Source organism: Neofelis nebulosa, chromosome 2 (genome assembly GCF_028018385.1).
Source record: "Neofelis nebulosa isolate mNeoNeb1 chromosome 2, mNeoNeb1.pri, whole genome shotgun sequence".
NCBI classification, from domain to species: domain Eukaryota; kingdom Metazoa; phylum Chordata; class Mammalia; order Carnivora; family Felidae; genus Neofelis; species Neofelis nebulosa.
Window position 1 is genome coordinate 82,449,211 of NC_080783.1, and position 13,261 is coordinate 82,462,471.

At 36.9% G+C, this 13,261-nt stretch overlaps 1 protein-coding gene across 3 annotated transcripts in view; it reads right to left on the minus strand.

The window, feature by feature from the left end:
• Window positions 1-2,374: 2,374 nt before the first annotated feature.
• The window catches only part of EPC2 (enhancer of polycomb homolog 2), a 121,305-nt gene continuing 110,418 nt past the window's right edge, over window positions 2,375-13,261 (minus strand). For 2 of the 3 annotated variants that reach the window (XM_058715345.1, XM_058715343.1), the window contains 4 exons: window positions 7,657-7,793; window positions 6,117-6,276; window positions 4,873-5,206; window positions 2,375-3,638 (listed from right to left, as the gene is read on the minus strand). In XM_058715345.1, coding sequence (XP_058571328.1) covers window positions 3,566-3,638; window positions 4,873-5,206; window positions 6,117-6,276; window positions 7,657-7,793 — 704 coding nt within the window. In that variant the 3' untranslated portion in view covers window positions 2,375-3,565. The remainder of the gene's footprint in view (window positions 3,639-4,872; window positions 5,207-6,116; window positions 6,277-7,656; window positions 7,794-13,261) is intronic. The other variant, XM_058715344.1, reaches the window with a different exon arrangement.

The window sequence follows — 13,261 nt, forward strand, 5'->3', positions numbered from 1 at the left end:
CACCCCATGTTGGGCCCAGATCCAGCTTCCGCTCACATGTGCTGATTGAGAGCTTTAAGCACTTATTAGCGAGTCTGGCAGACAGAGGAGGAAAATCTGATTGGCTTGGGCTTCCTTGTCGGATGGCTAGAAGCCAAAGTTGGATCTAATGCACTCAATCTGGGAAGCAGAAAACAAAATATTAATTGCCTGGCGGTGTAAGAGTGGGGGAGGTTGTTTCCTAATTAAGTTTTAGACTCGGCTTGCTACAGATGCTGCCAGTAAGTGGACTGAGAAGTACAGTAAGTTCTCCTTTGAAGGGCACTTCTTCCACTTTAAGGATGGGAGGCAGTGGTTAGAAGTGTGGGGACTACCTAAGTCTAATTCCTGGCTCAGTAACTTTGCAACTAGGTGGCATAGGGCAAGTTATCTAATTTCTCTAAGTTTCATTTTCCTGATCCGTAAAATGGGAAGAATACTGGTACATTACACGATTGTTAGGACTAAATGAAAAAGTCACTAAGAAAACTACATGCTCCATGAGGTTAGCCATGAATACACTGCAATTAATAACGAAAAAAACCAAAAAAACAAAAAACCAAAAAACCCTCGTCCTACATGATAGAATAGTGAATTATTTGAAATACACTTAACCTTTTGAAATTTAAGTTTGCCAAATTAATTAAAGAATGAAACATTTTTGTTAAAAGTGTACTATTAATGAAAAAAAAAAAGTGTCCGAAGTATAGCATTAAATTCAAATATAGCAGTATATACTAGGGATAAGTTTCTGAAATATTAGTCCTCCTTCTTGCTCTTCCCCCCACAAAAAACCACCTTGGTTATAAACACTAAGCACAGGTGCAAATACTGTATTCCCTATTTTTTAAAAAGACAGAATGTGAGTGGGGGTATGAGTGTGTGTGACATATATATATTTTTTACATCTGCCCTCCAGACAGATTTATTTTTCCTTTGGTCTTTTGCAAAAAAAAAAGATATGCAACACATCCTCAAATACCTTTAGAGCTACATCACAGTAACTGGTCATGAACATGATCTTGAATTACTAGGAAAGGCAGGCAGAAAAATGGTTTATAAATATTTCTAACTATATCAAATTACAAGATACCACAGGACATGAGTAGCCCTTTTGCTTAAAACAAAACAAAACAACCTCCCCCCCCCCCAACCCAACCAAACAACCAACCTACTCATCCCATCAAAAAAACCCACATTCTCCAAGAACTCTGGAAGCTTAGTGAACTACAACATCAACATTAGTTTCCTCAGAAAACCAAAATAGGGTGGTACTGCCCAGTGGGGGGCCAGCGCAAAAACAAACTGTTCTTAAAGGTGAAAGGTAAGTCTCTCATCACTTGAAAGGTTTTGAAAAGCACTGGAAAAATGTGTGTGCAAGTAACTGAAATGCCATCTGTGAGACAGTTACAACCACCAAAATAAGGAAGGACTTAGTTTTCTATTTTACTTCGAAAGGAACAAATAAATTGGTCACCAGTTTTTGATAAGGTCTGGGTTTGCCACATCTCCAGAAACTGTACAAATGGATAGTTCTTTTGTTTTACTTAAATTATTTATAACATGTATATCACATAAGGCAAGTTCACTTCATGCTTTACTTAGTAAAATGGAAAAAAAAGCTTTCTCCAAAATTGGCACTAAAGTTAAGTTCTTAATAGCAAGGAGATACATCACTATAAGCAGAATGAACACAGTCATAATACATATCAAATCAAAATTATTTCCTTTATATCATCAGCAATGAGTTAACTCCAGAGGTAGTATGGCAGAAACGAGCATGGATCCTATCAGGTCACAACCGATGAAGAAATTAAATTTATTTTTCTCTGTGGTTTTGACCATAAATTGCTTTACACATTTAGGACCTGAATAAAAACCACTCTCAGCAGAAATCTTGGCCCATTAATTCAACTGACATATCAATTTTACAACTTTCAGGACTGCAGATATAAAAAATGTAAAGTATAAAATTATGTAAGTTTGAAATGGTTTTAATCATATTCATTAAAAATATTTACATTTCCCGGTACTTACTTGACAAAACCCCCTTGCAATATAATTCTACTCTAAACTTTTATTTATAAAATGAGGCTCATTTATGAGATTTCAGTGAATGTTATACTGCAAATTACTTACATTCCGTAAACTATTTTAAGAACTTTTCATATCAAAGGTAGTTTATATTGGATTATCTGAAACCCAATAGTGCCCACAGATGAGCTTCTTACAAATCTTTTCATTAATGCTTGGAAAGCACTGTGAAAATGAAAAGTGCTGTTAAGTGCTATCGTCTCCCTTAAATTCTCACTTACGCTGTGTGCACATTGTGAAATAAACACATATGCAGCATGTCCATGTTTTGATATGTATTTTTATTTCCCTGCAGTTTTCACTTATCAAGAACAAGTAACAGGGAAAGTTGTCTGAACTAGTGCATAAACAAACATTCTGAAACACCACTACACGTATCTAATTTACAAGAACCGTATAAAAAAAGTCACTAAAACACTACACTATGAAGGTGTCCAACGCTTACAGTCAGACTTTTTCCAACCCGTTACTTGCCTTGTAGCCACAGGAAAACTCTCCAAAATTGAAAAGACAGTCTTGCCACAACCCTCCCCCCCCTCCCAACACCTGGGATGGCTCGATATCTAGACTTCCAATAATTATTGCAATGATATGATGCAATACATACCTGGTAAAATATCCTTTATGTGGTGTGTTACAGTTTTAAAGCCAGTTAAAATATGCAGTCTTCAGATAAAATGTAATCCTTGAAAAATTTTCTTATCTGCACAGTTTAAATGTGCTAGATGCATAATTTTTCCTAGTCCGTTTTTCCTGTGTAATTATTTTTTATAAACTGGTATTATAAATAGAAATATACATTCAAAATATATGGAAAAGTGAGTTACTACATTAAATTTGCATGTATCGATCCATCCCTTTCCCCTGCACAGTAATAGAAAATACTATTTTGCCTTGAACTTCATATTTGACAGTGAAATGCCACTAGTATTTACCAAAAAGTCCATCTAGTCAAATTGTGAAACAAAATGAACCAAGTGAAAACTTTACAGTTTCTTTAGAAAAAAATTACAAGAATTTCATTTCCTAGCTATGAATCTTTAACTTTTTAGACACAAAGTTGGATTTATTTTTACAAGATACAAAATGTAAACATGGCAAAATAAATAGTTAAAACAAGTGATGCAGGATCCCATTTCATGCTCATGATCCCATTAAAGAATTATTTTTTAAAATCCATTCAGTTGCAAATTCAAGTGCAAAAGCATGATGATGAATATCTACTATTCAAGTAACAGAAATAATATTGATGATACAAATAAACTATTTTACAAGGTAGTGATTTTCCCAATTTTACAAAATATACATCATATATCGATTTCATATCCGATATATTGTAGTCCATTTAGGTCCATTGTTACGCTCTGTGATCCACAGAGTGTCGCCTTTTGCATTCAGCTGGAATATGAATGACTGCACACCATCAGCACAGGTCAAAGCCACACGTTCTAGGTTATGTCACTTCCATAGCTACTGTTGTCTCTGCTATTCCATTTAAACCCAATCTTTCTGGTTCATGGTTCTCTCTATAATAAGGCAAAGAGTAAAATAAACATTAATACTCTCCAGAATATGATATTATCACTCAGTATTTACAGATACGGTTTTACGTAACTACAACTAAACATGTACTTCACAAGAACATTTCCTACTTTTACAATTGCTATACAGGAATGAGGAAAAGTTTTGTGTATCTAAGAAATTCTATTATTTCCTAATTACTTGATTATAATTGTTTACTTAGGAAACACAGTAATTTAACATAATACTTCGGGGGAAGTCAATGATAAACTACTTATGAAAATATGTAACACAGGACAATCCAAGTTTTTTACAATAGATGAAGCATATGATGCTCAAAAAGAATAATCATCAGGGGTGCCTGGGTGGCTCAGTCGGCTGAGCGTCCGACTTCGGCTCAGGTCATGATCTCACGGTCCGTGAGTTCAAGCCCCACGTTGGGCTCTGTGCTGACAGCTCAGAGCCTGGAGCCTGCTTCAGATTCTGTGTCTCCCTCTCTCTGACCCTCCCCCGTTCACGTTCTGTCTCTCTCTGTCTCAAAAATAAATAAACATTAAAAAAAAAATTTAAAAAAAAGAATAATCATCAGAAGCACAACAGTACTTAGATTACTTTCCACTACAGTTTAATTTTATAGGTTTAAGGTCATGTAGTAAGTTATTAACTCATGCACGTCAAGTTTTTTTCTGATTTGTTGCTCTCATGTACTAGTATCAAAGAAATATAAAAACATACCCTGAAATACATGATCACAGATTTAGCTAATCCCAGAAGAGTCTCAATTTTAATATATACATAGAATAATTTACTTTCTTTTTATAATGTTGAAGAAAACACAAATTTTGATTTGAAAATTAAAGCTCTGACATGGGAATCAGTAACAACTCTAACCTCCCCAACTGTCTAAGCTACAAAAAAACAGAAGACTCAAGCTTCTAAAATATCCTTTGATTTATTTTTTGGGCTTGATGGTTCCCAATTTGATGTGCTTTCCCCCCTTGTTTTTTATGCTTCTGGTTGGCAGGTAAACATCCCACTATTGACCTCAAACAAATAATCTAAGTCACAGAGCTTTACCCTGAGTAGAACTCAGTATGTGTTAAAAGCAAGTCAATCAATAGACATCTATTGCAGTAAAAAATGTCTTTTTCCTCCCATAGGACAGCCAGCAGAAAGGGACAGGATGGTACCAGAAATACACACACACACACACACACACACACACACACACACACACACCTTGCTATGCTGCTGATGGCACTGCTGGGAGTAACCTTTGGCACTCTGTCCATACTGGCAGCAACCGTGGCAAGTTTTAAGGCTGTTGGCGATGGTGCTGAAGTCCGTGTATTGATATGCACATTGACTGGAGAAACAACACTGACGTTATTGAGGTGCACTGCATTTGTCAGGCAGGAATTGTTCATGGGAAGTGTTTGAGGACTGCTTGTGCACAATGCTGGGATTAAGTGGTTTGTAGTGGTGTGGCCAACTGTCCTTACAAGTTGTACAGCTGAAATCCCTGGGCTGGATGATAAAGCCATATTGGTGGAGTATAACGTTTTAGAGGTTCCTGAAGGAGAAAAATAACATCATTTAATTCGTATCATGAGACATTAATTAAACTCTCAGAAAATCAGAGTTTAATAAAAATCCGTGCAAACATTTGTATTCTAATTACATACCAAATTAACTTTCCACATAATGGCCTCTCCGAAGAGAGTTCCTGATCACAACATACTTACCTGTTACAAGCCAAAGACACATTTTTCTACTAGCCTGCATAAAAGTCTACATTTGGAAAGTAGGAAACAACAGGGCAGAGAGGTCCTCTCTGGAGGTTGAGACCATGTGGAAATGACAGTCGGATTCCATCATAATTCACGCATGCAAGGAATCAGTAAGGCGGGGTAATCAGGATCATGGGTGTATCTAAAAGCAAGTGGAAAAACCCTAGGGTCTGAGTAGTAGCTGAAGGCTGATAGGAACAGCAAGTCTTTGAGGACTCAGGGTGGTAAGAAGCAGACAAGGTTTTAGAGTAATACTATATTTCAAGAGGAGGAGTCAGAGAAAGCAGTCCCATGAGTATGTGCCAATGGGAAGGTAAACCCAATTTCAAACTTACTGACAGACCAACCTGGATTATATTTTGCCTATCAATGCACGGATAATTCCAGTGTGATGGTTAGCGATTAGCTCAGTATGTTTCCTAAGATGTGAGGCAACTGACAGTATGTGGATAAAACCAGGCAGGGTGGAGAGTTACACAGGAAGGTATCTAGTGGGAGCAGGAGGAAACAGGGAGCAGGCTCTACGTGATTTCCAGAAAATATGCAGCTATTCCGCCACACCTATCCTCAGAAATTCTGGAGTCCTGACTTCTTGTACGATTTTTTCCCCTTGTATTTAAAACAAACACCGTATCTCCAATCAGTAAGTTACAACTTCGAGCTAGTAAGCATCGCATGAAGCCACAGGCTTACCTGAAGGCTGGACAACACCGTTTATGTTGTTGTGGCCAGTGTTCTGTTCCTTGGCTACCTCACTGCGACTTGGAACAGGTGCACTGACTACTGCAGATGCAGCAAAGTGGGCGCTGGCTGAGTCAAGTGTTTTAGACATACAGTCAGAGGTGCTTGAGCCCTATAAAATGAACAAAATTAAACTCTCAACTTTTCAAATGTGATTTCATGAATGTGAATATTAAGAAATGGGCAAACCCAAAAGGTGGTTTCCTTTTTCATCTTGAACAGGTGTAAGTGCTAAGATTAAGAGATCCAAGACTCCACAGACTATTTTTGGTATTTTTAAGCAGGGAGTGACTAAAAATTGGGAAGCAACTATTTCTGAGAAAGAACTAGGGGATTAAAAAACCTCAAACCTTTTATGCTCTATTAATTTTTCCAATAAGTGTTAAAGAACGCCTTTAAAAATACTTGACAATCTAGATACTAGGGACAAAATGAAATTTAACCATCCTTTTTGTCACAATGTAAAAACATGTCTTGCCTAACTAACCTCGCAAGTAGGCTAGTTACCCGAGAGATTCAGAAAAAGCAAACAAAGGCAAGTTTAATGGCCATTCCTCTTGATTCTGCATGAAACAGGTCACCCAATAGCTCCAGATCCACCCGGATGCTAGAGGAGTGCTGAGGGCTCCTGGTGTCACTGAGATTTTCATGTTGCTGGATTCAGGATTTCCAAGGTCAGTGTATTTAGTGACCCTCTGAGAATGAACTGACCTACCATCAGCAGACGCTGGCCTGAGAGCTCACAGAATACAACAAAGATTGAGTTAACCTCAGTTATTACTTCAGAGTTACTTTTGGAATTATGAAGTAACAAAACTTAAGACCTAAAGTATTAGATTTATTTCTTTCAGATGGCTCAAATTTCAAACAAACTTTTCAATTACACTTTTATTTTTAGTGGCTTAACAACAGAAATTTATTCTCATACAGTTTTGGATGCCACAACTTCAAAGTAAGTGTTATAGGGCTCATATCAAGGTGTTTGCAGGGTTTCTTTCTTCCGGCAATTGCAATTTTATAAAGTATTTTTGTTCTTAACCCCTAGCATATTCGTCTAATGGTGCCAATGGAAAACGTCACCTAGTGGCAACTTTTTTCTTCAGGGAAATGTGATTCAAAGAGGCAAGGGATTATGTTGTTTGGATTTAGTGGACAATTCAAGAAAATTACCTCCTAAGTCATGGGGCACACCCAAATGGCACTTAAAAACACAGTTTAGGAAGGGGTTAAGATTGGGGGAAAAAAGTTTTGGAGGCAGAGTAGGGGTGGGGATGATAATTCTAAGAGTATCTAATTCCTTCCACAAATTCTCAATACCCCTCTAAAACAATGTGGTTTCTTTCCTAAATTACAAATACCATATTTGACTCTAGAATTCTCCTCATTAAATATACATTAGTTTATCAAGGTTATCTTTGACTTGACAAAATTGTACAAAACTATGTAATTAAAGAAGAAAAAAGAAACAACCACGATTAAAAGACAGGTTCACCTGTGCTTTTGGGTGCGTCTGTTGCGAGGAATGCTGAGATTGCTGTTTCTGCTGAAGCTGAGCAAGCTGCTGCCTTTGCATTTGAACTAACTGCTGTTGATGTGTCTGAAACTGCTCTTCTGTGATACCCCCTGTTACTGGCAAAGGACATTCAGTTCAGAAGTATATTTTAAAGTACTTTGCACAACACAAATAGAATACAATTAAAATTATTGCACAATTAAGATGAAAAGCAAGTGCAAATCATACATCAGCAAAAAACTCAATAAAAAGCAAAAGTGGTTTATGTTAATATCCATGATCTTCTAAAATCACATGCCAAAAGAAGTTCCTACATGCAGTGTTTATACTGTACAAAATAGTCCTAATATGAGGATTCTATTACTTATTCAGACTTCGTGTCTTTGGGATCATTCTTAGCTTTCTAAATTGTGGAAGTATATAATGAGAAAACTGATTTATTAATACAAATAATAATGATGATGACTAAGTGATAGCCTTATTAAGAAAGCAGGACCATCTGCAGAACTATAAAGGATTCTTATTGCTGGTTCTCATCTAGGACATTTTCCCTGGTTACAAATCAGAGTAGAGGACAAAGGTGTTCACCTTGCACAATCAGTAACTGTAGTTCAAGCCAACAGATTTGATGCTAAAATAAGTCTTATCTATAGAAATATGGGTTAGAAATCAGAGAACTCTTCAGAAAACTAAAGACAGAATATATCCTCAGATGCAATCAAGGGGTGACCAACTGTGTTAACAGTAGATTTCAAGTAAAAATGAGACATCTAAAACGTTTGTTTATAAGATTAGCCAAGAAAAATTTGTAAGAGGAAAGCATTTTTCTCAAAGAAACGTAAAAAATTTTCATTAATTTTCAAGTAAATCACTGATAAACTGATTTAGAGGACATAAAGCTATTTCCATAGAAGTCAGTACATTATCAAAATCATGAAGTATTAAATCAGATCAGAATACATGTACTACCAGAGTAAATTTGCTCTATTTTTCTTCATTGCTTTCTTTCCTCTCTCCTATCTCTTTCAGTCAATCAGTATTTACTATTTACGATGATGCAGAGTGCTACATTAAGAGTTAAGTGAATACATGGCAAAATAAAAGGCAAAAGGAGGGTCCCAGCTATAAAGTCCAAAAGTGTAGTTGGAAAGAAAAGATACATATAAAGGAATAGCAACTAATATGAGCCAACCTTTAAATGCAAGTGAGCAATCTCATCAATAGGACCTAAAGTCTCATTAACAGGACCTAAAGGAGTTTAGCTAGAAGAGGACACAGCCTGAACCTAGGTTACTCTTGACTACTCCCCCAAGTTTTCCATTTACTACAAAGGAGAAATTTTAAAAAACGTGATGGTAAATTAGACATATAACAAGCTATGAATAAATACAGTCTATTTTCTATTAAAAGGGAGTTAGGCCCCAGAGATGGACAAAACATTAAATATGCCTTCATTTCTGTTCGACAACGTTATCATTTAAAATTTGTATTGGGCTATGAAGGAAAAAAAGTTCTTAGATAGCAATTTTATTTTTAGAAGATTCAAAGACCTGGGGCTATGATAGTGCACACTGTAAAATTTTAATATTACCTGCATTTTTGAAGTACACATTAGTTATCTTACTGAATTACCAACAAAATCAAATGTTTTTCTTTGTTTGCCCATGTTAAATTCACTGCAAGTGTTCTATTTTTAAATGTAAAAAACATTTTTAATTCTAAATTTACAATCTTCAAAATCAAATGAAAATGTGAAGTATTCATAAATTTCCAGTTGTTTGAAAACCTTGGGAAAGAGATGAAAAATAGTTTATTAGATAAAAGGCAGGAAGGAAAACTCTTAAGTTAAACCCAAATAAATATGTTTAATAAGTCTTATGTGTATAAAGGATTGTGCCAATTCAAATTAAATGAACTTGGTTGGAATCTGGTGTTAGCATGGTCTAGTCCCTCAAATCCAGTGTTAAGTTTATCTGGAGCTAAGTTTTTTGTTGTGGTGAAAAGGTGGGAGTCACAGTGATTAATTTTAAATGAGGAAGAAAATTAAGTGAATACAGTTTTAACAGCTACTTCAAAATTGAGAGAGAAATGAAAACAATGAGAATCTTCTTCTCTAAAATCTTTAAGTCAGAAAATCATAAAATCTCACTAATTCAGAATAAGTATGTACTTAAATTAGTAGAAAGAACAAATAGCATTTTTTTAAATTAAAAAATTGCTTTTGGGGGCGTCTGGGTGGCTCAGTCGGTTGAGCACCCAACTTTGGCTCAGGTCATGATCTCATGGTTCGTGAGTTCAAGCCCTGCCTGCATCTGTCCTGCTCTGTGCTGACAGTTCAGAGCCTGAAGCCTGCTTTGGCTTCTGTGTCTCCCTTTCTCTCTCTGCCCATCCCCACTTGCACTCTGTCTCCCTCAAAAATAAACAAACATTAAACATTTTTTTCCCAAAATTAAAAAAAATTACTTTTGGTTGGTAGTCCATGAGTAACAAAGTGTTGCCAACTATAGATGGTTCTGCTTGTTTTTTATGAATGGATGATCATTTACGTATATATTAAAAAGGAATGCTGATAAAATTGCCTGTTTTGGGGTGGGGTTATATCTGTTTATTGCCCTGTCTTGTTGAGACCATTAATTTCCTCAGGAACCCCATCTTTTTTCCCTATAAGAAATGCATTAAGGGGCGCCTGGGTGGCTCAGTTGGTTGAGCATCTGACTTCAGCTTAGGTCACGATCTCAAGGTCTGTGAGTCTGAGCCCCGCGTCAGGCTCTGTGCTGACAGCTCGGAGCCTGGGGCCTGCTTCAGATTCTGTGTCTCCCTCTCTCTCTGCCCCTCCCCCGCTCATGCTCTAATAAACATTAAAAAAAAAAAAAAAAAAAAAGAAACGCATTAAAATCCTAACCAATCAAGGCTCAATCCAAATTATTCAAATTAATGGTCACTGTTTCCTAACCTTTTTAAACCCTGGCTGATTTTAATAATAAAAATGTCACCCCTGATCCCATTGCTGGTTAAGAATTACTAATATAGGGGCGCCTGGGTGGCTCAGTCGGTTAAGCGGCCGACTTTGGCTCAGGTCACGATCTCATGGTCTGAGTTCGAGCCCCGCATCGGGCTCTGTGCTGACAGCTCAGAGCCTGGAGCCTGCTTTGGATTCTGTGTCTCTCTCTCTCTCTGCTCCTCCCCCATTCATGCTCTGTCTCTGTCTCAAAAATAAATAAACATTAAAAGAAAAAAGCATTAAAAAAAAGTTACTAATATAAACTCAATTTAACTCTATAATATGGATATGCCTTAAAAAATGACATTTATTTTTTTCTCCTCCCCGTTACTTCAAGCTCAGCATGTTATATCCATTCTTGACCTCTAGTTCTTTCTTTACTATAAAGTTCCTCATTTGGAATTTTCTAGAGCATTATTTCATATCATTTTCAACTCTTTAGACAAAAAGAGCAATTAGTAATCATGACACAGAATTGGAACACATACAAAACACCCTTTCTAACTGACCTCTTTCCTTTTGTTAGGTGGATGGAAAGCAGTAAGAAATGTATGATTTTAATAGCACAGACACAGTACTGAATTATCATTCTTAGAGTTGACCTAATGGTAGGTGGAGACAGGTGTTTGATGGAAAGTACCTTTCCTACTAATTATGTTTCCTTTCATAAATTACTTAAATATTTCCACAAGAAATTTATTTCTTACGTTGACTTACAATCATCAAGAGGCAAAAGTTAAAACAGATCAGAAAAAGTCATAGTTATAGTGTGAAGAAGACTGTTTAGAATTTAGGGGCCCAGCTTTGAGGTGGGGGGGTGGTGGTGCGTGTAGTGGCAAAAGGGCAACTGGGAATATGCAAGAAAGAAGCCTTACCTGCTTCTCTTGCTTAGGGCCAAGCCAAGTTCTTTCTACTAGTTGCTTACACGTTGCTAGCTTAAAAGTAAAATTTATGCTGGTCATAATCTACCCTACCCCATGCCCTCCAATTCCTGCCAGTTTAAAAGTAACCACAAAACTGATTGTTTTGTGAAGGTAGCAATATTTCCTTAAAATCCAGATGGATGGAAGTGTCTTTTTACCTGAGTAACTTTTCCAAATTTCTGTAGTTAACACATGCTGATAGGTATATGTATTACTGATTTTTCCTCATTATATATGCAAATATGTCATTCTATACATTAGTGGCATACCTGCATTTCTAAATATTTTGTGTATATAACCAAAACTCTGTTTTTCAGTAAAGCCCCTAACCTTCCTGGCTATCTTCTTTATACCTGGCTTATTACCTATCTTAGATTTATCAGTTGCTTTATTTACCAGATGAATCCATGTAGTTTTTGTGAGAATACTTGTTACCATCCTTGGAATGTTGATTTTGCTTTCAAAAGTCCTAGGTATTCTTCATTTCATCTTTCACCTTTCAAGGATGTGATTCCTATATGGTGGTCTGCTAGGTTGACCCCTTATCAGCTTTCTGTCCCGTATTTTGACAGATCCACTAAAAATATACTCAAGGTATCTCCCCTAGACTTTACGCTGGTATCTTAACCTTGGGCCCACAGAGACATTCTTCAGTATATGTGAAATCTTTACAAGTATTCGCTAACTTTGTATAGTTTTGTTGATTAACTAAAAAGAAAAATCTAATAGAAATACATTCTGGAACTTTTGGATGACCATCTCATAACAGGGTATGAACATATGGTTTTTGTGCTTGTGTGTGCCTTTTTATTTTTTTAATTTTTATTTGAGAGAGAGGGCACCTGTGTGTGCGGGAGCGGGGAAAAAGGCAGAGGGAGGGAGGGAGGGGGAGAGAGAGAGAGAGAGAGAGAGAGAGAGAGAGAGAGAGTGAGAAACCCAAGCAGGCTCTGTACTGCCACCGCAGAGCCCGACTTGGGGCTGGATCTCACCAACGAGACCACCACCCAAGCCAAAATCACGAACTGTCAGCAGAGCATGACAGATGTAGAGGTCGAACTCAAGAACCATGAGATCACAACCTGAGCCAAAGTTGGATGCTCAACCGACTGAGCCATCCAGGTGCCCCTGTGTGTGTGCCTTTTCAAAATTATCTTTTAACACAGTATTTCTCCAAGTGGGCTAATACAGTGTATTCTTGGGAAGCTATGAACTTTTTAAAACACTAGTCTAGACCAAGTTTTCATAGCTTAATGAAGAGCATCTAATATGGTAATAAAGATCTAAAAGTCAAGATGAATATATTATCCAGTATTCTCCATCTACAAGGTAGGTCTTTGTTACAAAAGTCTTAATATACGCTTTATTAAGCAAAGCTGACTATATGCATTTTTGTTTGTCTGTTTTAAAAGACAGATTTGGGGCTGATGGGGTGGGGGAAGATGGACAACCTATTTTATTTAAAAAAATTTTTTTTAATGTTTATATTTATTTTTGAGATAGAGAGAGAGCATGAGCAGGGGAGGGAGATAGAGAGGGAGACACAGAATCTGAAGCAGGGTCCAGTCTCTGAGCTGTCAGCACAGAGGCTAATACGGGGCTCGAACCCATGAACTGTGAGATCATGACCTGAGCCAAAGTCAGATGCTCAACTGACTGAGCT